Below are 27,533 nucleotides of genomic sequence, written 5' to 3'. Positions count from 1 at the left end.
AATATTTGGCCTCAACACAGATTTAAATCACACACAAACATGCTGCTTACACTGCAGGTTTATTAAGTGTAAATGGATTCAACCCTTAAGGGAAGCAATAGAAAGCGTTCATTTGGCAAGAGCCTTAGAAACTCCCATGTTCTTTGATGGAGTGGCTCCATTCCTGGGAATTAGTCCTTAGCCATTGCCATTGCTCCAGGGCTTCACTGTAATATGTACAATGATCAGGTTCATCCAGACATAGGCACAGAGCTCCACAGGGAATGGCCAGAAAACAGCCTTCAGCCCTACTTGGGGTAAACTAAAAGAGGCCTCAGCACCCAGTAATCCAGGAGGTTTACTGCCTTAAGGAAAGAGGAGACTGAGTCTATGCTTTCCAGGCTAAGGAGCCCCCTAGCTCAGCTGACCCAGCTGTGTCCCACTCCTAGTAAAGAAGGACTCTTCACCTGGTGGGGCCAGGAAACAGGGCTGAGCAGAAACTGACTAACACACATGCATTAGCAAGTGCTCTAGGCAGGTGTCGTGCCAGTGTTTCTGGAGACGGCCAGCCCCCCTCACAGACCCAGAATATAGCCCAGATGGTGATAGTGGGGTGCAAAGAGATGTTGGAGAGCCTTTCCTGAAGGAGGTGAGACAGATGTGAGGGCGATCTGGTTGTAAGGTCTGTCACCTAACTGATCACCAGGGATGACTCAGCTGGTCTGGCTGTCTAGACAGATGTCCTCTACCTCCCTCCCCATCCGCGAGCTTCTCTCCCGAAGTTGTGCATCCAGTGTAAGAGATCAACCCGCCGCGGTAGAGTACCACCGTTCTTCTGTCAAGGGTATATGAGTAGCTGCAGTCCCTCTGCTAGACGTTCCCAAAATGAAGTTAAAGCTGGCTGAATGAAAAACATGAACCCTGAATATGAACAACAGAGGCACTGATCTGGGAGGGGAGGTAGAAGAACTTCTGCTATGAGGCGTGTGGCAAAGAATGGAAAAACAAAGGCTGCGGAGGAAGGAGGCAGAGTTGCAGTGTGGCCATCTAGTGGCTGATTCAGATATTGCAGGCAAGACAGGTAAACATTCCACGAGTAATGACCATAGGCTTTCTGTAGATGAACTCATTTACTCCTCACCACGATCTTATCAGATGGACATAGCTTTATTCCTAATTGCATATTCAGGTGCTTATGTACATTGTTAATAACTTACCAATCATCCTGCTAATATAAAATTAGCCTAGGGAAGTTGGACTTCAAGTCTATGCACATAGCCAAGGCTACACCTGCCTCAAAAAACGTAAGATTCACCCTGCAGATGCAAAGAGCTGAATCCTGGTTGGATCTGCGTTTTACAGAGGTCTCTCTAAACTTCCGAATGTGGCAGGATAAAGGAAGAATACATACCAGGAAAAGAGGGAGGAGACTGCTGCAAATATCCAGGCAAGACAGTGACCTGAATGAAGCAAGGAGCCCTCAGGCACGGGAGGATGATTTGTTGGAAAGTAAAAACTAGGTGAAGCTGAGGTGGGGGGCACTCCAGATGTCTCCCTGTCTCTGGTCTTGGTGGATGGGTGCCATTTACAGGAACTGGGGGCTGGAGGTGGGGAAAGATTAAGAATTCCACTTGGATTGGGGCATGGTGGCAGATGCCTGTAATCTCAGCAGCTTGGGAGGCTGAGGCAGGAGGATTGAAAGTTCAAATCCAGCCTCAGCCAAAGGGAGGCACTTAGAAACTCAGTGAGACCCAAATATGGCTGGGGGTGTGGCTCAGTGGTTGAGTGCCCCTGAGTTCAATCCCCAGTACCCCACCCCCCATAAAAAGAATTCCACTTGGAACCTGAAGTGCCTATGAAGTTTTATAGGAGGGAAGGGGCTGAAGGTGCTGCTTTTCTGTTTGTACTTCACAGGAAGTAATGTAACAGAATGGAGTGAAGGTCCCCATGTCAATCATTCAACAAATATTTACTATATCAAGCCTTTGCTGGACACTTAGGACATTATGATAAACCAGTGGATGTGGCCTGTGCTCAGATAACTCTGTCTCCAAATTCACAATGTGTCCCTGGAGAACACCATCAATGGGCCAGGAAGAGCTTGAGGAGCCAAGATTCAGGAACATCTTCCTGGAGAAAATGGGGTACTATCTAATACAGTAAACTTAGAAGAATCTGAGAGATCATTGCATCTTCCAACAAGGGGTGGAACTGGTGAGCAGTCTTTTTTTAGTATTTTTTAATTGTAGATGGACACAATATCTTTATTTTATTTATTTATTTTTATGTGGTGATGAGGATGGAACCCAAGACCTCATACGTGACAGGCAAGTGCTCTACCACTGAGCTAAAACCCCAGCCCCATGAGATCAGTCTTGGTGGAATGTCACAGGTGGAAAGAAGGCTCAGACATGGGGGGGGGGGTGACAGACAGAGATGAAAACAGCAAATGTTGACAGCTACTCTTAGATTCTCGAAGGGACCCTTTTGGAAAGTCAACTTTCCAAAAGGACTGAAAGTTCAGCGCACACTGTGGCTACTCATTTCATACACAGACACACACACACACACACACACACACACACACACACACACACACCAGAGATCCCTATACTGGGGTAGGATTAGTCAAAAGACCAAGTTCAATGTCACTAACTGGCTATGTAACCCTGAGCAAGTACCTCCCTCTCTCTGAGTCTGTATTCTTGCCTCTAAAAAACAACCCTAGTTACAACCACCCAGAAGGATCACTATGAGGCTCCAATCAGAAAACACCCTACACACCACATAGGAACCCTCAGCTTCCTTGAGAAAACCATCACTGCCACCATCATTGGGCTTGGATTTGAGGACAGTCCCTTTCCAGCCTCTTGCTCCAGCTCACTATCCCTGGGTGCCTGAAACATTCTCCCTCCTCCTGACCTTTACCCCATATGCCAGCTTATGTCTGCACCACCCCCACCCCATACCCCAAGCCCACAGCTGGACCTGGCCAAAGGTCCAGTTATTCATTTACAAAGACCACAGAGAACTACATGGGCCTCAGTGATGTGGAACAAATGGGCCTCACCAGCTCTAGTATGCTGATACCTCGAGAGACACAGGAGAACAGATGGGCCTGGAAAGTTCTGTACCCACCAGCCTCACGGGGCCTCCAGACTGCTTCTCACCCACCTCTTTATGGAAGCTTAGGCAGGTACTGTCCCTTCCTTGGGCTTGGATTCCTTAGTATAATATTAGTACATTGGACTAAATGATTCTAAGGATCCTGCTAGTTCTGTCTTGCATCTAATTCAGCTCATTCTGTAATAATAATATCAACTTAAAACCGTGCATTAGCTGTGTGCTAGGTGGTATTCTGTGTGTTTTATGCACATTGTTCCTTTTGATATTCACAATGTCCCTCATTACATAGACACTATTTATTTATTTATTTATTTATTTATTTATTTATTATATAGACACCCAATTTAGAGCACAGTGAAGGTAATTTGTCTAGGGTCACACAGTATTAAGTACTACCCCCAGGCTGCCTGACTCAGACCTGGGCTCTTAGTTGCTCAGGGACTGTCTAACTGTAGGGCAAAATCTATGGCTCAACTGAGCCTCAGACCTCAAATGTATTTCCAAATGTCCCTCCAAGACTTCCTGTATCCTTGTCCCACAAGCTCCTAAACCCCAAATTACCATAAATGCAAATTACCATAAACACAGACTTCTGCTTGTCCCCTGGCATCTGCCATTCTCAGTGCCATTCCCTGTCCTCTACGGTGCCAAAAAAAAGGCACCCCCTCCTTCCAGGTGACTCGGGTCCAAATAAGGCTGCAGGACCTGGTCAGTGGAGGAATCATCTGCATCATTCATTATGGTGTCCCTGGTCCCATAGTCTTCCAACTTGCTCAGGACAGATGCTTGGGAACCATGTGACTCAGGTTCCAGCTCATCTCTGTACCCTCGGATCCCCTGCCTCACAAACACTTTCTTTCTCTCTCATTGAACTATCATTATTCTGCTTTTCTAGGAGATCAGGGTCATTCCATACAAAGTCCAAGAAATGATGTCATCCCTCACTCACTCTGAAAAAGGGACACAGGCTACTATGCTTTAGACAATTTGTGTGTGTGGTGGGGGGAGGCAGAACCAAGATGACTCAGCCTCTAAAAGCTTGGTTGACCAGTACAGATGGAGCCTGAGGCATTCACGGATTCAGTCACTGGGGCCAGGAGCCCAGCTGCCCAGGAGGCCCATAGGAAGACCCAGTGAATGTTTGAATCACCTGAGGGAGTGCTGGGACAGTGCCAGGAGATGGTCTCTGGCCCCAGCACTTCTGCTCCCTTACCCCAGCTCAAGTTCAAAGGCTCTGCTGAATCTGCCCTTCCTAAGGAGTGTGCAGCCACCAGGTGGCAGCGGAGGCCACAGGCACACAACAAGAGCCACTCCAGGCCAGATGGGGCAGAGATGATTAGGAAAGTCTATCACTAACCCCAGAACCTTCAACCAGGGAGAGAGCAAGCGTAGGTATATGCATGTGGGTGTACAGGTGCTTATGTGTGTGCACCTGTATGGCATGGAGGGGTATGGACAGACATACAGCTAAACAGACTACTAGAGTTTAGCCTCCTTCCTTTGTGTCACTCCCCCACTCTTTGGGCTTCCCTTCCCCTGTTCAGCCCTATCCTGGATGCTAGTGACTCGGAGGGCTGTGACTCCATTCCTGCCTTTGAGGGGCTCCCAGACCTGGAGCTAGAGGTGGGCACCAAGAAGTAGACAGTGCAGAGGGGCGTGGCACAGGTGCCAGATAAAGGGGAGTACAGGGGCTGGACTCCAAAGCTGACCATAGGTTACTTGCTTTCTGGCAAGTCTCCGATGTAATTATAACACATATGTTATCTCTCTTTCCTCCCAGCAGCCCTGCAGGAAGCTATTCCCAACCCAATTTTACTGGCAAGTCTTGGAGGTCCCACAGGTAGTGAGATGCAGACCTGGAATTTGACTCAGAGTCTGTATGACTCCCAGATTCTTGTTTTTGGCCACTGTGCACACTGCTAGGGGCTGAAATCTGGGAGGAAAGTCGAGCTGGGGAATCCAGACCCCCAGCCAGACCTGGGTAGGGAGCAGGTGTCCCCACACTCGGACTGACTTACTTGTGAGGTTGGTCCAGGACAGGGAACCATGTGATTCAGGCTCCAGCCCATCTCTGTACCCTCTGTATCCCCCAGTCCCCCTGGGTAAGGGAAAGAGGTGCTGCCCACCGTGGCCCTGATCTGACGGCTCCTGAAAGCACATAGCATTTCCGCAAGTTACCCTGAGCACAAGGGAAGTAATCCTGAAGCTTCTTGACCACCTCAGCTCTGCCCCACAATAGGGGAAGCTGTGGAGGCAGAACTCCAAAAAGCCTTTGGTCAGGGCTGTAGCTCAGTGGTAAAGCCCTTGTGTGGCACGGGTGAGGAACTGGGTTCAATCTTCAGCATCACATAAAAAATAATTAATTAATTAGACTAAGATATTGTGTCCATCTACAACTAAAAACATTAAAAGAAATAAAAAAAGTCCAGGTTGGAAGTTCCTCTTGAAGTTTCAGTCCCCAGTGCTGCAGTCTCCCTCCACCTGTGCAACCTAACTCTACCTGCCTGAGTTTGGGTATGACCTATAATGTCACCCTATGAAAGTCACACTGTTGGGATAAGACAGAGGAAAGAAAGATGCAAGCCCTGTTCCTGGAAGCAGAAAGTGATAATGCCATCATCTTGGTTCCAGAGCCAGGTTCGGGAGACCTGCTTGTTCTGGCAGCGAATTGGGGGAAGGGATCTGCTAGAGACGCCAACAGTGAGTCATGGGACCTGCAGGCAAAGGGGTGTCCTCTGGGAATCTTGGAGTTTGGGGAAAGCTGGTGAGGGAGAGAGCTGGGGAAAACAGCTGGAAACAGAAGAAATGCAAGTGGGGAGAGGACAGGGAGGGAGACTGGAGACCGGACTAAGAGAGGAAGGTGGAAATGAAAACAAGAGGTGGTGAGACTGACAGACAGAGACAAAGAGGGGACAGGACGGCGGGAGAGGGCCTACTGGAAAGAGAAAGGACAGAGAGAGCCGAAGACCGGAGGAGCACAGCCAGGGGAGGCGGCCCAGGGCTCCGCGCGGGTCCCTCCCTCGCCTGTCACTCCAGCAGCTCCTAATCCCCTCCCCCAGGGTCAGGGGTGGGCAGCGCGCCTCCAGCCCCGCCCTAGGCCCTCAGAGGCCGCCCCGGGGACTGGTTGTACCGCCCAGTAGATGGTGGGGGGTCCAGCTGGAGCGTTATCAGCCTCCTCCATGAAGGAGCCTGAGCCACTCAGCGGCTGCCAGTCTGAGATTAGGCCCCGGGAGGGTCATTAAGCAGCCGCCCTGGCCCCGGCCCAGCCTCCTTTCCCTCCATGATCTGGCCAGGCTGGCAGGTGGGAACAAGCGATAAGGACTGGGGGTCTTGGCCGTTCTGGTCAGAGCATGGAGTGGGGGTGGGGGCTGTAAGGTCAGTTCCAGTCCAGTCCCCTTGGGGGTCCCCAGGGTTCCCACCATCCTGGTCCTGCTCAAATTGAGAGAGACAGAATAGGAAAGGGGCGAAGGAGGCTCTTAGAGCAGGGTGCCCGTTCTGTCCCTTAGCCTGATGGGGACCAAGGTGAGTTCAGGCAGAAGCTGGCCCCTCCTGGTAATGCCTCACAGGTGGCTCTGCCTTCCGAGGAGGAGAACCAGACCTGACCCACCTTCACCTCCCAGGGACAACTGGGATCAGAGGAGGGAAGAAATATGACCCCATGCAAGGAGAATCACATCCAGGCCATCAGAAGGTCCCCACCAGAAGGCTGAAAAGGAAAAGGAGGGTGTTTGTGCTTTAGCAGAGACTAACCCTCTAGGAACCTGTCTCTCCTTCAGTGAGTGAGAAGCTGGGCTGGTTGCTAAGGAACCCTGCCCAGAGCGGGAGGAGCCTCAACCAGGAAAAACAAAAACAGGCAGAGTTTAAACCAGCAGAGGCCACAAGAGCAAAAGCCTAGAGTAGGAATCATGGGAACAACAGCCACAATTCATACAGCTAAAGCCCAGAGAGGACATAACTTGGCTCAGGTTGCACAGCAAAGCAGAAGTGGGCCTGGAACAAAGTGGCTGCACCCCACTCCCTCTGCTGCAGGCCACATCCTAAACCCCAGTGAGATGACAAGGTTAATTCTGGTTTAAGATGAGTCTTCCCTGGGGCATTTGAGTGAGCCTTGGAACAGCAAAGGAATGGCTATGACAGGATGAGATGGGTGGCAGGGGAGACATTGGTAGAAAGTACACTGTTAGCCCCACTACCTTGGATCTGAGAATGCTCCTCGGTGAGTCTGTCTTGGGTTGTTACCCCAGAGAGAAAGAGCCAGAAGCCGTTCCCTGGGCAGTCACAGAGGCAAGGGCCCAGGGTCAGCCAGGCCCTGAGTCATGCCTCCTCCCTCCTCTGGCTCATACCCAGTCACCTGACCCCCAACCCACTTCAGGACTGGGAATCAGGCCTTGGTGAGGACTGAGTTCTACTCCAGGTCTGTGATGAGACTGGCCAAATCTTCCACAGAGAAGAAACTGAGCTCAGAGCAGTCAGCCAGTCTCCTTAGGTCACAGAGCAAGTTGTCAGGGGGCCAAGAACTCAAATCTGAGCTTCCTTGAGTTCTTCCTGGACCCTCCTGGCACTTCCTTGCCTGACGCACAGCACACAGGGGCAAGGAGGAAGCAGGCAGAGCTGGATGGATGAGAGAAGAATGAACCCATCACAATGCCAGGCATCATGGAAGCAGGGTGGGTTGCTGCACGAGGAAGGATGGGTTGCGGGTGAGACTTGAAGGAGGGGCTCTCCCTGGAACAAGGTAGAGTGGGTGGATTCCCTGGCCCTTAGCTCTCTGATCCCCTCTTTCTGCCTTTTGTACAGGAAAAACCTAGGACACACCTTGAAACTGACAAGGCTGGGGTATCCTGCTTGCACCAGGGCCTGCCCCACCTGGGAAGCTCTCCTGACTGCTCCGGCCCAGGGGAGGGTTTAGAGGAAGGGTTTAACCCCAGGGAGCAAGGCCCATCCTCTGGTCAGAATGGGCCCAAACTCTCCCACGCAAGGGCATTCATCTGACATTCCTGGAGGGCACTCTGCCTGGTCACCGGGACACAGACATAAGCTCACAACATGGCCCTCACCTCTCCTGGCCTGGCCCCCTTGGCCCCAGCCGCCCTGTGGCCCCAGAGACTTCCTGGACAATCCTCCAAGGCCATCATGACAGTGGTTTCAGAAGGTGATTATCATGATTCAGAAAGCAAGACAGGGTCTTCCTGGAAGCCAGAGGGGCTGTTTCTGAGCCTCAGCCCCAGAAGTACAAAAAGTCTTTATTTCACAGAAATAAGGGTCATTTCCATGGTTATAGGGGAGAAAGGGAGGCAGCATGGGAAGCTAAACTGACTGCGTCTTCCGTCCACTCTTCTGAATGGGGTGGGAGGCATCCAGGAAGACGTGACGGCCATCCCAGCACCCCAACCTGGACATGGTCTGAGCCCCAACCTTGACTGGCTAGAATTGCTGGGGCAGTCAGTCCTTGATTGTAGATTCCTGCACAGAGAAGGCGGTGGCCAGGGGGTGGTGTCCACCTCAATCTCAGGGTTGGGGGCCACCGTGAGCCAGGTCACATAGTGGTGCTGCGGACCTTGCTCTCCTCCTCCTCCAGGGCGTTCTCATAGGCATTTTTGTGCTCACTGGACCTGAAAGAAGAGGCAGGGCCTGGTGGTCAGCAGACCTCCCATCACTTCTCCCTGCCCATCCTGTGAGTGGTATCTTGTAGAATAAACTTTTGACTCCCAGGAGGGGCTTCTCCTGACCACACCTGGGCTGGGGCATGTAGATAGGAAGCCTCTCAGCTACACCTCCCTGAATCCCATTGTCCTCCTCCCTGGGATCCTCCTCCACTGGTCACCCGTTGAGCCCATCTCCCCGTGCTGAACTCCCTCCCCGCTGAGCCCTCTCGCCTCAGGGTCATCCCTTCATGGTATCCCTTCCTTTATTGAACCCCTTTCCTCCACAGTACCCACTGGCCTGTGAGTCCCCATCCATCCACCGAACCCCCCTTTCAAGTAGCCTTCCCCTAACTTAACCTTCTTACCAAACTGAGGCTTCACCTGCCCATGGAGCCTGGTGATCCCCACAAAGTCCCCGACACCTCATTAGCCCTTCCCCATGGGAGTCCCCACCCTCTTTCCCCACCTCCAGCAGCACCTCCTCCTGAGTTTCCCTTTGGGCCCTGGAGCCTAGGGCAAGCAGCCCTGTACCAGCACCTCACCTGAAGCTGGCCACCGTGGAGGAGTACTTTCCATCCATTCCCACCAGGATCCCATCTGCCTTGCTCCCAACAGTCATGACCATGTTTCCAGGCTCCCTGGGGACAAGGCTCATTAGTAACAGCCACTGATAGCCCCCCACTCACCCTATCCAAGCAGATCCTATTCTGGATGCTGGTTCTCACAAGCGCAGGACAAGCATCTCTGTCTAGCAGGCCCTGCCATTGGCCTGTCTAGGGAAACTCACACTCTTCTTCCTGCTCCACAGTAGGGGCCAGAGATCTACAAGATTTGCCCTGAGTCCAAGGCCTCTCTCCACTACCTCCCAGCCACCCTCAGCTCAGGCCTCAGAGCAGAACAGCAAGACTCAGTGTCTGCCCAGCATCAGGAGCAGATCCGTGGTCCATCAGCGGACCCTGAAGGAGAGCTGGCCGGTGGAGGAATGAAGCATCTCCACAGAAAGCCCCTCACCTCTTATTCAAGCATAATCCCACAGCAGTGTGGGCTCCACCTCACCCCCAAAACTGCTCTCATGAGGGTCACAGGGACCCTTACACCTGCTCGTCTTTCCTTGGACATCCCACAGAGATCAGATTCAACATGGCCCACTAAACTCATCAATTGCCTCCAGATCTGTTCATCGGCTTATGTTCTATGCCTCAGTGAGGTTCCCAGATATTTTCCTTGTCCTTCATCCTCCTGGGTCCACTACTGTCTCTGTCCACCAGCCTCCAAGGGCCCACCTCCTGGACTGCTCTTAGATTCAATCCCTTTTCAGTATCACACCTGCCATGTCTCGTCCAGATTATCCCAACCTCATCTGCGGCTTCTCATTGCTTCCCAGGCCTGCAGACTGCCCCCACGCACCGTGTAGCTGCCAAGTGGCAGCCAGAGTGACTGCTAAGGCTGTGTCCCAGGCTTTAAAACATGCTTTAAAAATTCCTCTGCACCAAGATGAAGCCCAAAATTCAGGCACAAGGACTCTCTTGGCCTGGGTCCTGCTCACCTCGCCTGCCTCGTCTTGGGCCTCCCCTGTCCCCCCTCCACTAAGCTGCTTGTGTTTCCTCTGAGGCTGTGCAGGGCTGCGGCTGGCATCCTGGCCACCGGGCCACCTTTTTGAGCGTGGGAAACGATGCCCTAAGAAAGATGTGCCCTTGCCCCGGGGCCCTGATCTGATAAATGAGAGTGCACTCTTGATCTTTGTGCATTCATACCCAGTGGCCCTGGTGCCAGGCCTCTAACTCAGGGCCACCCAGGAGTACTCCTCCCTGTCCTGTAACTGCCTCCCCCAGGCTCCAGGTGAATATGCCATCAGGGAGGCCTTCCCTGACCACCCCCAGACCAGGGCAGCGCACTGTACAGTCTCCTTCATCAGCACCTGCACTTGTGATTGCTGTCCAGTCTGCAACCCAAGAGCTCCCCAGCTGACCCTGGAGAAGGATGGGAACTTCCTTTCCAGTAGGAAGACCAGGCTGCTATTCCAACTCCACAAAGGAAACCTCAAGACTCCAAGGAGAGAAGATATTTTCCCAAAACTCACAAGGAGGGGCCACCAGAGCTGGCCAATAGAGCCCACATCTGGGAGCCAGCAAGCCTGAGGCTAGTTCCAACAGTCGCCAACTCACCCTGTGACCTCGAGCCTCAGTTTCCCTTCCTCACCGTGAGAGGGCCTGACCCAGAGTTTTGAGGCCCTTCTCCCCACTACCAGAGCAAGAGCAGTGGTCCTGAGGCCACCCTACCTGTTCAGGACCCCAGCCCCAGGGCCCTCAGGCAGCACTTACGGCTCTTCCTGGCACCAGAAGTGGTTAACGGCAAAAGCAATTGCAACGAGAACCAGGAACACGGCTACTGCGATGAGGCCCTGCATCCAGGGCTGCAGGTTCCCCAAACCTGAAGAGGGAAGGGGGATTTTGAGTGCAGAGCAGGGGCAGAAGGAGCCTCCCACTGCAAGGGCTGGTGCTGGTGTGGGGGGCCACCGGCCACTTCAGGAACACGAAGGACATTCTGGATAAGAGGGCCCGTCTGACCCCACTGAGCATGAGATGTGGTTTGAAAGAAGGGCAGAGGCCCAGGGAGAGACAGATGCCTGACCACGGCCTGACAGCCCACAAGGCCGTGGGGCTCAGGGTGCTGTTTCTGAGATCTGGATCCCTGCGCACCATCCCCTCCCCCAGGGGTCACGTGCAGGCCCCCCAGGGAGTGCTGGGCCCCAGGGACCAAAGGGCAGTTCCCCTGGACAGCTGGCCCAGGCCCTGCCAGCTAGGAGTGGCCCCTCCTCCTCTGCAACTGCCATCAGGCTGGAAACTGGCCCCAAACTGCCAGAGAAGGGCGGGCATCTGGAAGATCCTGCTCCGTGGCAAGAGGCTGGGAGGAGCTGCGAGGGTGTGAGATCCGGCCAGCCGAGCTGCTCAGGTCTGGGTGCACAGAGCAGTGACAGGGTTGAGATGAGGGGTACCAGGAGGAAGCTTCCAACCCTGAGCCCCTTGGATTCCTCCAGCTGGGTGTTCAAGGGGAGCAGGGCCAGAGACCAGGTCAACGCTCCAACCATGCTCTTCTATGCACTTTTTTTTTTTTTTTTTAGTTGTAGATGGACACAATACCTTTATTTTTGTTGTTGTTGTTGTTGTTTTTAACGTGGTGCCAAGGATCAAACCCAGTGCCTCACATGTGCAAGGCAAGTGCCCTACCACCGAGCTAGGATCCCAGCCCCTGTTCTATGCTTTTTGACTGTTAACAACAACTCCTACCCTCAGGATGTCCCAGAAATCTCCACCCTTAGGTCACAGGGAGCCTCAAAGAGTTCCCCTCTCTTCCCTGGGTATCACTGTGCGACCTGAACCAGAGGGAGCTCAGCCCTGCAGAGGAAAGACACTTAGCAGGTAAAGGTCCTAGGAGGGAAACAGAAGTCAACAGGGGGTTTCTGGGTGTGGCGGAGGCGCCTGCTGCCTCCAGGAAAAAATGCCTGTATCCTTCCGCCATTTTATATTCTGAGAGCCATTCTATATTATGACCAGACTGGGCATCAATTACATTCCTTCTACCTTACTGCCAAAAAAGACCTCCCTTGAGTCTACCCTAAAGCTCTCCTGCTGCAGTGAAGACTTCATCTCTTCTTTGAACTCTTTCTGAACCTAGCAGGTGTTGGGAAGGAGGGAGAATTGTGGAACTCTTTGGCCTATGGCTAGGTCAGACCTTGCTTAGCTCCATGGATAGCAGAAGATACACAATGTGGTTATCCTACAAAGATGAGCATTTTTAAATTTGTTGTTCCTCCCAAGAGAAACAAGCACATTGCTCTCTCAGGTAAATAATTGCTCAAGCATTGGGAGCAGCCCTGGGAGGCCCCTCCCTGCTTCCTCTAGACCTCGTAGCCAACTCCCTTCAGACACAAGAGGGACCACAATCCCCTGGTTCCTCCTCCGCTGTGACTCTGGAGCAAGCACAAAGAGTAAGGGACCGAACCTGGGGCAGGAGAAGGATGGCCTGGATCCTGTCCCTTCTTGCCCTCCTCTACAACCCATGTAAGTCACGCGGCCTCCGGTCTCTTCAGTTCCCCAGAGGGCTTCCAGGACCTGGGAGACAGATCTGTGCCCCCCCCCACACACACACACACGAGAGTTCAGGAGAGCTTGGAAGCATCTTTGTCAGTTCCCACTAGATCCAAGGGCCACTGCAGAGTCACCAGATTTTGGCCACAGATGTAGCCTAAGAGTGCAGGGTGGACCCCAGACTTCAGGATATTATGCTTCAGTGGGTACAAAGCTATTCCACGTCCCTGACCTGGCAGCAGCCCTGGAAGGTGGGCAGAGTGGGGTTTTCCATCCTCATCTTATATGAGTGAGAAAACTGAGTTTCAGAGAGGAGCAGTGATTTCATCAAGGCCACACAGCAAAAAAAGATAGCTGGACAGAGTTCAGGACATGGTGGGGACCACTCAGGGGCACTGTTCTCTACCCAAGCCCAGGAAGCTGAGAAGATGAGGACCAGGTCAAAGTCTTGGGCCAATCCCTGACAGCACAGCCCCTCCCCTAGAGCAAGCCTGCCCTGCCCTTCCCCAGAGCCCCTGGCCCCCAGCCCTCAGGATGCAGACGTCACTAGGGCAGTTCCTGCTCTGGGAGCTCAGGTTTAACCGCTCTTCCTCCCACAAATCCTAGACCCACCATTTCCCTGTCTTGTCACCTCTTCTCACAGGTGGAAAGCAAATCACAGGGACCTGATTCAGAAAACTGTGCCTCTGGAGTTTCCTCTGGCTAATCCAGTACCTGCTGAGGGGGGTGGGTAAAGCCAGGACACTACCCCACCCACCCCTGGATCACCATTGCCCAGCCCAGCCCTCTCCTCTCTGCAGCCACCAGGCTGTCCCCTGTCCTGTGCTACCTTGTTGACAGCTGGCGGGTGGCACTGAGGTGAGCAGGCCCAGAATGACCAGGTTGAAGGCCGACATGGCTGCAGGTAGCTCCTGGGCCTTCCCTCGGCGGCTGCTGACTGAGCTTCTGGAGCTGCTGGGGGTGTTGGTGGCGTTTGCCTGAGATCTACCGAGCACAGTCGGATCCTGGAGGGGAGGAGAGGAGCGAGTGAGGAAGAGGGCCAGAGAAGGAGGGGGAGGGGGAAGGACAGGCGGGGGAGAGAAACTGCCCTCCCTCCCATGGAAATGAGCTGCCCGGACCGGCTTCCCTGGCCGTGCCCAGCCCACTGAGCTGGCATTTGAGGTCATCCTTCAGAGACCAGCTGAGGAGGTGAGTGAGGACCTGGGAGGTGTGGGGAGAGTCCCAGACACCTGGAGCCCCATACTGCCCCCACAGTCCCTGCCTGGGCTCCACATTCCTGGCAGCGGGGCTGGGCTCTGGGCAAGAGTGACACATTGTCTCTTCTGCACTGAAGGAGTCCAGTGGGTGGAGCTTCTTGGAAGGATACAATGGAATTAAGAAATCTGCGGCTGGCTCAGGGCCTGGGGAAAACCCCAGAGGCGCAGGGAGGCTCACAGCCGCCCACTTTCTCCAGAGCCTGGCCTGATTTCTGTTCTCCCCCTCACCTGTCCCTGCCCTACCAAGCAAGACCCTGGGGCTCCACTCGGGGGATACAGCCCAGCTTCAGTGCTCCCCCACCCCCTGGCCCAGCCCAGTAGCTCCCTAAATCCACTCCCTCCCACAAATCACAACAGAGGGCCTGAGGTCCCAGCCCGCCCCCCTTCCCAGCCCAACTGACCTGGACCCAGTTCACCTCCTCCTCGTGGCCCCATGTGGTCCCTGGAGACATGGCAGGCCTCCCTCAGACAAGATCTGAACTAGATCAAAGGCCTCAGCATCTACCCTCAGGTCTGGCTCCAGCAGTCCTTGGAGGCAGAAGTAGGAGGGAGAAGAGAAGGCTGCTGTGGAGGGAGAAGAGAAGGTACCCCCAGGTGCCGAGGTCCAAGCTATACCCAGGAGCAATCCTGAGGAAGGTTCACCTACCATCGGGGACACCTATCAACTATCACCTGATCCTGGAGCCAGACTCCTCACAAGAGGTGAAATGTCCCTCCAGAATCACATGGCATCCAGTCTACCCTCCACCTCAGGGGCTAAGCATAACCCATGTTCCTATCAAGGCCAGGGATCATGCTAGGCTTCCTTGCCCCAAGTCACAGCAGGACTATGGGAAGCTTAGGTGCTGGGAGCCGTGCCTGGGCTCCTTTCCTCATGGCAACCTGGTATGCAATGGCTGAATGCAGTGTACAGCAGTGTGCACCCTGTTGCTTGTATGACCTTGTATGACCTTGGAGACGCTGCTTCCCAAAGGATATACATGTCTCTGAGCTCTTCATGTCCTTGATCTGGGTCCCAGACAGATATTCAAGATGCCTTTGGAAAGTCCCAGGGCACAGTGGCTAGGGTTCATATTGACCAAGTCATAGTGTCCATCTGCACCTGGGTACAGAACAAGGAGTGTGGGATTGAGGCCCTACATGGGGCTAAATTCAGTTCCCTGGCCACCAGAAAATCCATATCTCAAAACAGTGGGGCTTTACAGAGTTTGATGTGAATGGATTTGAAGACACCGTAGCAGAGAAGTGGGCAGCTGTCAAATACATCCCATAGTTTCCTGGACAAATGGCAAACCCTGTACTGGTGAGGGTCTCCACCGTGTTACCACATCCTTCCTCATATTCACCAATAAATCCTACTTCCTGCCCATAAAGAAAGGAAAGGCTAGGCAAAGCTGGCGGACCAGGAGCAAAGTCCCTAAGGAGTCTCCTTCATAGCCTCTCTGCCCAGAGGAAGTCAAACTGCTGTTCAGAGGACCCACTGGGTTCCCTTTTCCATGTCAAAATGGTTCTGCCAGTTGGGAGCACTCAGAATCACGTTTTGTCCCTGCTTTGTGTGTGTGTGTGTGTGTGTGTGTGTGTGTGTGTGCGCGCGCGCTCTTGCATGCAAGCACAGTGGGCCCATTACCATCCAAAACTTGGGTATCTTCTGTGGGGAAAAAGGTACACTCAGACATCACTGGTGGGACTGCAAACTGGTTCAACCACTCTGCAAAGCAGTATGGAGACTACTCAGAAAACTTGAAACAGAACCACCATTTGACCCAGTTATCCTGCTCCTCAGTATATACCCAAAGGATTTAAAATTAGCATACTAGAGTGACACAGCCACATCAATGTTCACAACAGCTCAATTCACAGTAGCTAATTTATGGAATCAACCTAGGTGATCTTCAATAGATGAATGGGTAAAGAAAATGTGGTATATATACACATGGAATATTACTCAGCCATAAAGAAGAATGAAATTATGGCATTATCCAGTAAATGGATGAAACTGGAGACTATCATGCTAAGTGAAATAAATCAATCCCAAAAAACCAAAGATTGAATGTTCTGTCTGATATGCAGATGCTGACTCACCATGGTGGTGGTAGGGGGTGGGGGCGTTCCACCAGATTAGACGGGAGAATGGAGGGAAGGGAGGGGGATTGGGAATGGGAAAGACAATAGAATGAATCGGACATAACTTTCCTATGATAATATATGAATACACGACCAGTGTACCTCCACATCATGTACAACCACAAGAATGGGAAGTTATAGTTCATATATGTATGATATGTCAAAATACATTCTATTGCCATTCTATTCTTTTTGTATAACTAAAAAAGAGCAAAGAAAATTTTAAAAATAAAATAAAACAAAAATTGGGTATCCTCCAAGTGCTCTAGGAGAACTTTGAGTAAAGTTGAGTGATGCCTCCTGTTCATGTGTGTCCTGCTCCCCCTCCTACAACAACTTGGGGTCAGAATCTGTGGGCACAGTCTGGAGAGTGGTAATGAACAGCCAGAGAATCACTGGTTGGAATGTAAGGAATGAAGTTGAATTTAACAAACACGCAGCAAGGGTTTTAAGCAGGGGAGTCACATGGTCAGAGGTGCATTTGAGAAAATGAAATGGGTATCAGAATTGGAAAAGGGAGATCTAGAGAGGCCACAAAGGAGCCACACAGTCAGCGATAGCCTGCAGCAGGGGTGTGGCAGTGGGTGTGGGTCTGAGCCCTGGTAGAAAAGCCTGGGCATGGTTTCTAGAACAGTGGCTAGCTGGACAGGGTGAGGAAGGAGGTGACTCTTGGTTAGGTTTCTGGCTTGGACAGCTGAGTGGATAGTGGCTCAGATGCCTTAGATGTACTGTGTGTGGTACCTGCAGAGCCTCCCGAGGGAGGTATCTAGAAGGCAGAGGATCCCTGGGTCTGGAGAAGAGAGAGTTAGATCCGAGGGACACTTGTGAACAGTGATGGTAATTCAGGATGGGAGTGCAAGATCTTCAGAGAGAGAGAGAGAGAGGGAGAGAGAGAGAGGGAGAGAGAGTGTGTGTGTTTTCAGGGACCAGGATGCTACCCCAGCACACAAGTGTCTCAAAAGAAGAGGAGGAAGGATGGAGCAAGAGGATGAAATCCCAGAAAAATTGAATATCCAAGGAGCCAAGGGTGGAGAGATTCAAGGGGAGGTGGACAAGGACGTCACCCAGCCCCACCAGCCAGTGCAGCCGCCCAGCTTCTGCCATCAGCAAGCAAGACACAGTGTCTGCCTTTTCTCACTAAACTCCCTGGATAAAGGCAAGGCAAGGACTCTCTGAGCCATGCTTTGGGGCGGTGTGGGGGGAGGATGAGCAGGAAAGACAGCAGGGGACCAACAGGCGGAAAGCCCAGCTCCCAGGTCAAAGTCCCAGGCTTTAAAGCAAAACAAGTTGTCCCGGAAAAGGGGGGTGTGGATGGACACTTGGCTCTGAGGCTGGTCCCTGCTCCCTGGAGGTCCTCACAGAGGAGAGGAGGTCATCATCCCAGCTGTGTGGACATTCCTGATCCCTGAGGTGACATAGTGGGTCCCCCTATCGCTCTGGCTTAGACCCAGGGTCTGGACTCAGGTCTCAGCAGCCAACAGGGTTGAACCCTGAGTCCTCACCTTAGAGCAGCTGTTCTATCGATGCTTAATCCCTCCCACCTACTCCCGGGCCAGCTCTGCCTCCTGAAATCATCAGGCCCCTTAGACAAGCCCTGCATCTAGCTTATGTGATTACTCTTTAGAAAAGCCTGAATGGACCGTGACTAATTCCATTTGTTGCCAGCAGGTGGCAGTATCTAGCGCCAATCCCAGGCTGGTTGGGAAGGTAGGGGACCAGCACAGAGCTGAGGAGTCCCCAACTTCGTTCCCCTCCTGCCCCCTACTTTCACCCTCTCACGGGATGATCTGGAAGAAGAGAAGGTGGATGTGGAGGAAGTCGTTGATGCTGGACAGTGCACATGGCAAGCCAGGGCTGCAGTGGAGATCTGCACATGACCACTAAAAGTCAAGGAAGGCATCCTGGAAGAGGTGATGCTAAGGGGAAAGTTGACTGGACGTTGGATTAGGCAGAAAGACAGAGTGGGAAAAGCAATCCAGGCAGAGAGCTCAGACTGAGGAAAAGCAGGGTGCTACTTTCGAGAAGGATGCTCAGAGCACAGATAGAAGCTTCCTTCACTCCTTCTTACAATGCCTCACCTCATTCCTGTCTTTCTGCAAGCCTGAGAGCTCCTGGACACTGTACTCATTCAAACAGATTCTGCTTAGACACTTTAACAGCTTCCAGTGGCCCTTCAAATAATGTCCGGACTTCTTCACCTGGTCCTGAGGAGTGGGACAATCTGACCTTCCCCTTCTCTCCAGCCTCATCTGGCCCCAGTACCTCCTGCATCCGGGCCAGCTCCCCACTTGCTCTGCCCTCTGCCTGGAGAACTCTTCCCCTCCTAACTACCCAGTAAGCTAATTCTCCTTGTCTTGCTTTAAAGGTCACTTTTCCGAGAAGACTTCTTTGGCTTCCCTTCACCCACCTCTGAGTCTCCTCTGCTCATCTCTTCGCAGACATAGTCACAAATTGCAATTCCTTCTTGACTTATGTATTTACTCTATTAATAGCTCCCATCTCACCGCTAGCACTGAGCACAGTGACTACACACACACTCAACAAATATTTTGTGGAATTAGATCTCAGTATATGCAGTGCCTCCCTCTGGTCTGGCAGACAGCAGGGCTCAGAGGCTGGCCGCTGAACGAATCAGACGTGTTAGCTCTAGTTGTCTCCTTGTCTCTCTCTATCCTCTGGATGACTGGATGGGCATTTACCCCCACAGAGAGCCCCAGTGGTAAGAGCTGGAAGGGGCAAAAAGTACCAGCTTGGAGCCAGCCAAGCCAAGGAATGTACTGGCTGTGGCTCCTGGGTCCTAGGCGACCCCACTGGGCCAGGGAGATTTATGGCCAGGACCCCCCAGTGGGAGAAGATCAATCAACCCCTCCCATTACCTACTCACCCAGCCAAGAAACTAAAGGGCTGGCCCCTGGCCAGGAGTCAGCCTGCCAGCAGAGGTCCCAAGGCCAAATCTTTGCCCAGTGATTCCAGCACACCCCTGCTCCCCCATCCAGGGCTCCAGGCCAGCAGCAGAACCAAGCTGGCTTCCAGAATCAGTCTTTTCTGGCCTAAAAGCTCATCCCGAATAGTGTGATCTTGATACTTATTTTTCACCTGGGGAAACTGAAGGGACCACTTGAAGGCCACACAGTAAATGAGGAGGGAGAGGGCCAATCTCCGGCATCCCTGCAACCAGCCCGAGACGGGAGCACCTGCTCATTGATCAGTTTCTCCAATAACACTCTGACTTACTTTAATTCATTCATTCATACGACACCTATTTAGTGTCCACTAGAGGACTGGAAGTCCAGTAGGGATGTAAGGTAAAACTTACCTCATACAGCTATAATTGCAGTTGTGCCAAATGTTTCAAAACAGGTGTATGGCCACCAAGAATATATCAATGAGGACATCATCTAGTCTGGGAGGTCAGGAGAAGGTAGTGGTCAGTCTACGACTCATTCAACAGATATTTACTGAGTCTCCTGAGGACCAGGCACTATTCAGAACGCACAACAAAACCCCTGCCCCCATGGGGCCGAAATTCTAGAGCAATCAAATTCTAGAGCCAGGAAACAAACAATAAGTAGATGAAGCAGGTCTAATGGCAGTACAGAAAAGCCCAGACAGGAGCAGGAGCAGAGAGTCCTCCAGGAAGGGCATGCTGTCGTTTGTAAATTCACGGGGATGGCTCCTCTGAACAGAGCTGAGGGTGAGAAACATGTTCAGCTCTTGGAGGGGAGAGGATTCCAGGCAAGGAAAACAGCAAGTGCAAAGGCCCTGAGAAAGGATCATGGAGGAGGTGTCAGTGTGGCTTGGGGAGGTGACTGCAGGGAGAGCAGGAGAGGGCCTGGGAAGGCTGCAAGAGGTCCACTCCTTTGGGATTCTGTGGGTGACTGTAAGGACTTTGGCTTCTAATGCCATGGAGACCAGGAAGCCACTGGAGAGTTTTGATCACAAGAGACATAATTGGGCTGCTGGGTTGAGAAGGGATTACGAGGAGCAAGGAGAGCAGGACAGGGAGTCCCGTGGAAGAGGTTCATGCAAGCTTCAACCAGAGATGGCAGCAGCTCAGGTCAGGGAGGAGCTATGGAGCTGGGGATGTATGGGGTGAGTCTAGGCCTATTTTGAGGATAAAATCAATATGATCTGGAATATGAGAGAGAAGCCAAGGGGGGATTCAAGGACTTAAGTCTGCTCAGCTAGATGAGGTGGGGGATCTGAAGAAGGAGGCTTTTCTGAGCAGGGGGGCAGGATTCCTAGTTTGGTTTGGAGGTGGTGAGTCTGGAGGTCAGACCCAGGATAGAGATGTGAATTTGGGAGGGACCTGGGGAGAGAAGAGCTTCCATGGTGGAAGAAGGGTGGGAAGAGCAGCTTGGGGGGAGCAGACAGCAAGGCTGCTGTCAATGATGGGGAATGACCCGGCTGGGGAGCAGCGAGCAGAAAGGATCTGAGGACCTTGCAGTGAATGGACCCTAGAAGGGATGCCGGAGAGGGGTGGTGTGATTGCCACCTTACAGATAAAGCAGGGTTACGGTAAGGTTGTAGGCAAGGACGTGACATGGGCAGCCATGCGTTTCAGCAAGGTGTCTCCATGCACAGCTTGGAGAATACACTGGAAAGCAGGGAGCCGGCTCTGGAAGGAGTCCAAGAGAGGGGTGGTGGCGCCTGGGATTAAAACCATGCATGGAGATAACTAGAGGAGGAAAAGACCACGCAAGGGGCACAATCAGGACAAGCAAGGGCACAGGTGCAGAAGTAGGGGCTTCAGAGGTCCAGAGTCAAGACGGCCCCTGGTCCTCTGACAGGCAGCACCTGGATGTCTGCACTGATTTTTCAACTGGAGAAAACTAGAAGAACGGCCCGTGGGGCCCGGGGTGAGAAGCTGTCAGGTGTTCATGTGTTTAGCAAACCTCTCTCCTTCTGCTTGGTGCCAGGCACAGCTCCACAGCCCTGCCCTGGGGAGATGCATGACTTAGTGAGAGAGACCAGCAGGGAGCAAAGGGGCAAGGATGCCGGGTCCAGGGGCAGCCTGGGGACATCTCAGGACAAAGCTTAGTGTTTCCATCGGGCATTTAGGGGAGAGATAGATCTGAACTGGAAATAGAGACTTAGAATTCAACCGTTGTGAATAGAGATTAAGGCTTTGGGCCAAGATGACACAGCCCAGGAGAGGGAAAGGCAAAGCTGGGTCTGGACTCACCCTCAAGTGGGTGCGGACTGGGTCCATCTCAACTGAAGGGAAAATGAAGAACAACAGAGTTCATACCTCTCCTAATAGAACCCCCAGAGTTGCTGCTTCTCACTTCAGGGCACCAGAGTCGTGGAACTGATTTTATTTCATCCTAACTAACACTGTTCTCTTCACTTGCTATTCATTTTGTCATTAATCTATTCAATATTTGAAAGAGCTGAGATTTTTCAGTCTAAAGAGGAGCAGCCTGGGGAATCTCTATAGATATCTTTGGAACTTTTCCAGATTAGAGAGAGAGAACTTTCACTGTGTGACCACGCGTCCATGATAAGAAAAGTCACAGGGAAGCTGGATTGTGTTCAGTGAGACAAAGATGTCTCCCATGGCTGTCTAGTGAGGGTGGAGATGACTCTGAAAGGTAGCGAGCTCCCGCCTACTGGAGGTATGCAAGTAGGAGCTTTGAGCTTGTAGAGGGAGGTAAAGCAGGACAAGGGCCAGAGGAGGAGTGAATGGACTCACTGATGAGCCCCTGAGGTCCAGGAAGGGAGCTGGAATCAAAGTTCCCACCCCACCCCTATTAGCTGTGTGACCTGAGCAAGTTCCCTTCTCTGAGCCTGTTTCCCAGTAAAGTCCACCAGATCAGCCAGAGGATAATGCATCTGAAGGCCTCACAGTAGTGGATACTTGGTAAATGCAAGAAACGCCCAAATCTAAACAGGGTATCAAGTGTTTGAGCCACACTGCCCTGACCCCAGCCAGTCCTTTCTCATGACAGAAGCCCCAGCGGGCAGTGAGAGGTGTAACAGGGTGTGGGCCAAGCTCCATGTTGACCATTCTGGATCAGTCTAGAAGCCACACCCAGTCCTTTATTTATTTGTTTTTATTTATTTACTTACATTTTTAAATGTTTTTTTTATTAATTTTTTTTTCTTTTTTTGCAGTGTTGGGGATTGAACCCAGGGCTTTGCCCATGATAGGCAAACACTCTTATCTGAGATATACCCCAAGCCCCTCAGAATTTAAACTTTAAAATGACCTTAAAAAGCTGAAGACAGATGCAAGAATTAAACAAAATGCAATTAAAATTTCACAGATGAGAAAAAAAACATAAAAAATACACTAAAATATTAATTGGCCATCTGTGCTGAATTCATGATTTTGTAAAATACTTTTTATTTGTTAATGGACCTTTATTTTTATCTATCTATATGCCGTGATGAGAATTGAACCCAGTGCGTGAGGCATGCTAGGCAAGCACTCTACCACTGAGCCACAACCCCAGGCCCTTGTGATTTTTTTTTTCCTTCTCTTGATATTCTTTCCAGAGTTTCTGTAATGAGGAATATTTAATGATGAGGGAGGGAGGGATAAACTTGTAGCTTAAAAATTAATGAAATGAGTATACATTAAAAGACAAAATCGAGTCACTTACAAGCTTTTTACTGTACTTAAATAGCTCAAGAGTTAAACCAGAGCATCTCTTCACCAGAGAACCTTCTCTACCAGGTAGGGCCATGGGGTCCAGTCTGCCTGGTTGCTGGCCAGTTGGAGGCCACCCTCCATACCATTCTGTCCAGGACTCCCAGGTACCAGGATACACATAGAAAGTGGTCTTTGCCCTGCCCTCTGGCTCAGCATGGTGAGTTCGACATGTAACTTCTAAAAGGAATACTTACTATGTGCCAGGTGTGTCGTGTGCAAGGAACTCTGGACTTCCTACTCATTCCTCCCAGTATGAAGTGGGTATTGCATCCTCATTTTACTACAAGAACAATGAGATCCCAAGAAATTAAACTCAGGATGTAAGGGTATCCAGAATTTTCATCCAAGTTTATTAGATTCAGAAGCTCTTAAGCATTGCATTATACTTTCTCTTCATATAAAATAAAAGAAATCAGCTGGGCATGTTGGTGCACACCTATAATCCCCACGACTCGAGAGTCTGAGGCAGGAGGAACACAAGTTCAAAGCCAGCCTCAGCAACTTAGCGAGACCTCAAAATAAAAAGGACTTGGAATATGACTCAGTGGTTAAGCTTTCCTGGGTTCAATCTCTGCTACAAAAGAGAGAGAGACAGAGAGACAGAGAGAGAGAAGAAAGAAAGGAGGAAGGGAAGGGAAAGGAAGGGAGGAGAAGGGAAGGGAAGGGGACTGGGGAAAGGAAGGAGGGATAGAGGAAGAAGGAAATAAAAGAAAGAAAGAGAAAGAAAAGGAAATGAAAAGAAATCAAGGTTTAAAAAAGTGAGTGCTCGGGGCTGGGGATGTGGCTCAAGCGGTAGCGCCGCTCATCTGCCATGCGTGCGGCCCGGGTTCGATCCTCAGCAACACATACAAACAGAGATGTTGTGTCCGCCGAATACTAAAAAATAAATATTAAAAAATTCTCTCTCTCTCTCTCTCTCTCTCTCTCTCTCTCTCTCTCTCTCTCTCCCCCTCTCTCTTTAAAAAAAAAAAGTGAGCGCTGTGAGGGAGATATACAATGTGAACCCCAAGTAAGGAGCCATTGAACTCCTGGGGCGGAGGGGGGGCAGATCATGGAGGGCTTCCAGGAGGAGGTAAGATTTGAACTGAGCTCTGCAAGATGAGTAGGAATTTACTAGAACATAGCACACAACCTGACAGAGTAATAATTTTTAATTAAATCAAGTAATAAAGATATTAACTGAATTTATAGATGAAGTAGCATGGGGACAAGAAGTGTGGGGAGGGGTAGAGGTATATAAGAAAGGAGATCTCCCACATGCTGACAATTGTGGACACTGGAAAATTCTGGACTTATTACTTATTCCTCCCAGTATGAAGTGGGTATTGCATCCCCATTTTACTACAAAAACAATGAGGTAATGGATTGGCGCCATTTATTATACTATCCACTCTTCACATGTATAAAAATGTTCATAATAAAAAATTTAAGAATTTTTTTAAGATAGAAAAGAGAGAGAGAATTTTTCAATTTTTTTTTTTTTTAGTTTTCAGCAGACACAACATCTTTATTTTATTTTTATGTGGTGCTGAGGATCGAACCCAGTGCCCCATGCATGCCAGGCGAGCACGTTACCACTTGAGCCACATCCCCAGCCCAAAAAAAATTAAGAATTTTTTAAAGGTCAAGTATTAATTCCAACTACAGTTAGACCTCTCCCAAAGATACCTGAAAGCCAAAAGTAAGAATCTTGAAGATAAAAAAGAAAGGAAAGAAGGAAGGAAGGAGGAAGGAGGAAAGACCAAGAGACTCAAAAGAAGTTGCAGTAGTGTGGTGTGGGTTAGAAGCTTGAGGGTAAAATAAGACAGATGTAAGTGGGAATCCCAAATCTGCTCTTTCCTGCCTGTGTTTCTGTAATGTAGCCCTGGCCCTCCTGGGTTTCAGTGTACCTATCTGTACACTGGGGGTGATTCTAGCACTTCCTCTGGTTTTGTGGGAGGGCAAGGTGACACGGTACAGGGTCCAGCACTGTTAGAGTCCACTGAAAGGCCCATGACCAAGTTCATCTCACCCGACACTAATACCTCCCGAGGCTACACTTCCAGCACAGACACTCCCCTGACAGGCACCTCCTCAAAACTAAGATGCTAAAATCTGCTCCTGGGCCTCCCATTCCTGTGCAGCACCCCCTCCTCCAGATGTTCACACAAAGACTTCAGAGTTGGCTCTGCCTTCCCTCTCGGATACACCCCACGCTGGATGTAAACGCTCAGTAAATGCTCCTGGCATTTCTAAATACACCCCGACTTCTAACAGGTCTCACCACCTCCATCGCTGTGCTCTCTCCAAGCCCCCTCATCTGCTACCAGGCTTATTGCAACAACCCCCTCACTGGTCTCCCCACTTTTGCCTATGCCCCTATTCAGTCTGCTCTCAATATGGCAGCCAGAAATTTAAGTCAGAGCATGTCTCTGGCCTACTCCAACTCCTCCAATGGAAAAGTAAAAGCCCAAGTCCTCTCAATGTCTCAGAGTGCCTACATGGTACCTCTTAGACCCATCTTCCACTCCTCTCTTACTCCAGTCACATTTGCCTCCTGGCTGGTTCCTGTCCATGCCAGATACACTTGGGCCACAGGGCCTTTGCATTAGCTGGTTTCTCCTCTACTATACTCTTTCCCCACACTGTGTGGCTTGCTGCCTCATCGCCTTCAGGTCTTGGCTCCAGTGTTACCTCATTGCTGAAGCCCTTCTGTTTATCTAATCTAAAATTGCAAACTCCTCCCTCCCCCATACTCCCAACTCCCTTTTCTAGTCTCATTTTTCTCCTTATCATTTATCCCCATCTAATCCACTATTTATTTAACTTATTTATCTTGTTTATTCTCTACCTCTCCATCAAGAACATACCCTCTGTAACGGAAAGTTTTGTTCAGAGCTCTATTCCCAGTATTAAGAACAGTGATGGGCATGTGTGTGGTACTCAGTAAATAGCAGCTACATTTAAAAAGTGACGGGACAAGGGGTTGATGCTGGTGGAGTGACCCCTACTCCGAGCCTCTTCCGATCACACTAGCAGGTGTCTACATCTCCTCCAACCTTCTTTGCAAAAGATGGATCAAAGACACAGTCTCTGGGCTGAAGAGTCAACCAGGGGTGTTCCTTTGTGCAGGGGTTTTAAGCTTTTGTATGCCATGGACCTCTTGGGCAGAGTGGTAAAGTCTGTGATCCCTTTCAAAATGAATACCTTAGTATTGGGGGTGTGGCTCAAGGGTAGAGCACTTGCCTGGTATGTGAGAGGCCCTGGGTGTAGTCCCCAGCATCACAAATAAAATAAAATAAATTTCCCAAATTCATAAAATCATAGGGAAAATCAATGGTACTGAAATATAATTGTCAAAGTGTCTTAAGATTTTACAACATAATGACCATGTGTGCTCCTTTATTAATGGATTAAATAACAAGATCTAGCAACAAGTCTAATACCTACCATACAGATTGGGAATAGTCATAAATGATACTTAAGGTTACCCTACCACAGCTAGGATGCAATTTCCACTGGTAACAAAGCCAGACACGGCTCAGCCACAGGGTGCTGTGATTTGCCTACATCAGCAAAGGATGAGAGGCTCAGTTTCTGGGAGAGGTTGTGGCAATACAGAAGGTTTATTTTTCTCCATTCATGTTTATGTCCTACCTGCATCCTCTCCTCTTTCCTTGGGTGTCCCTGAACCAAAATTTGAGAAGCCCTCCTCTCAAGGAGGCCTGAGTGGGGCCGGGAGACTGAGTCACTCATTGCTCTGTGTGACCTTGCACAAGTCACACATCCTTCCCCATCTGCAAAATGAAGCTTGAGATCCATTTGTGTTCCACCACTCTGCAGGCTGATGAAATCATTCATGAATATTTACTGAGCACTTCCTAGGTGCGGGCCCCACCCTGGGCAGGATGAAGCCACTAGTGATCAGTGACACACCATGCCAGCACTAAGCAACTCACAGACAAATAGGAAGAGACCACCAGGACCAAAATATGGGCAGACGGGAAAGCAGCCCCCAGACATGGCTCTGTGAGTTTGGAAAGAGGAGAAACTCCTTCAGAAGCAGGCTCCGAGATGACCTCATCCAGAGATCCGCTCCTGGCAATGTGAGGCTGGAGAGGAAGTCACAGGTACAGCAAAGGCTTACTGTGGGAAAGGAAGAGGGTGGAGGAGACAGGATTGAGCAGCGATTCTGTAAGGACACTCACTGGGAATCACGGGATGGCAGCACAGAATTGGCTTGCTCCCTGTCCCTCCCCATCTCTGTCCACACCCCCCAGAGCCCTGGGATCCATCAAAGTGAGTGATGGCAGGCTAATCACAGACACTTGGGTCTGAGGAGGGCCCCTTGTCTCCCTCTGAGGACCCTCCACCAAGGACGAGTGCAGGACAAAAGCGCGCCTCCCCCCTCGCCTGTGACTGCCCTCATTAGCATCCTGCAGAAAGCCTGCCAGCCAGCTCCCTGCCCATGGCAGCCGGACAACTAAACCAGCCAGCCGTCTTTGGCAGAGCCTCAACCCAGCAGATGTGGACCCTGAAGGGGCCTATGGTCAGCCCCCCACCCCCTGCCAAAAAAAAAAAAAAACCAAGCCAGGCAACCACCAGCTTGTCCTGCCCTCCCCAGGCCTCTCCTTGCATTTTCACAAGAAAGCTGCTGCAGTCACCCAAGCCGAAGGGA

The 27,533-nt window shown here is 51.0% G+C and overlaps 1 protein-coding gene across 1 annotated transcript; it reads right to left on the bottom strand.

Annotated features, from left to right (window-relative positions):
- Window positions 1-8,381: 8,381 nt before the first annotated feature.
- LOC143387182 (PDZK1-interacting protein 1-like) lies at window positions 8,382-14,538 on the bottom strand. The gene is made up of 5 exons (XM_076841784.2): window positions 14,496-14,538; window positions 13,668-13,842; window positions 11,072-11,180; window positions 9,293-9,388; window positions 8,382-8,717 (listed from the first exon to the last, which is right to left on the bottom strand). The coding sequence occupies exons 2-5, from the start codon at window positions 13,732-13,734 to the stop codon at window positions 8,642-8,644; spliced, it is 348 nt and encodes a 115-aa protein (XP_076697899.2). The 5' UTR covers window positions 13,735-13,842; window positions 14,496-14,538; the 3' UTR covers window positions 8,382-8,641.
- Window positions 14,539-27,533: the final 12,995 nt, after the last annotated feature.

The sequence above is a fragment of the Callospermophilus lateralis genome, unplaced genomic scaffold (genome assembly GCF_048772815.1).
Source record: "Callospermophilus lateralis isolate mCalLat2 unplaced genomic scaffold, mCalLat2.hap1 Scaffold_121, whole genome shotgun sequence".
Classification (NCBI taxonomy): Eukaryota; Metazoa; Chordata; class Mammalia; order Rodentia; family Sciuridae; genus Callospermophilus; species Callospermophilus lateralis.
This window is presented reverse-complemented; position numbering and strand designations above follow the sequence as displayed.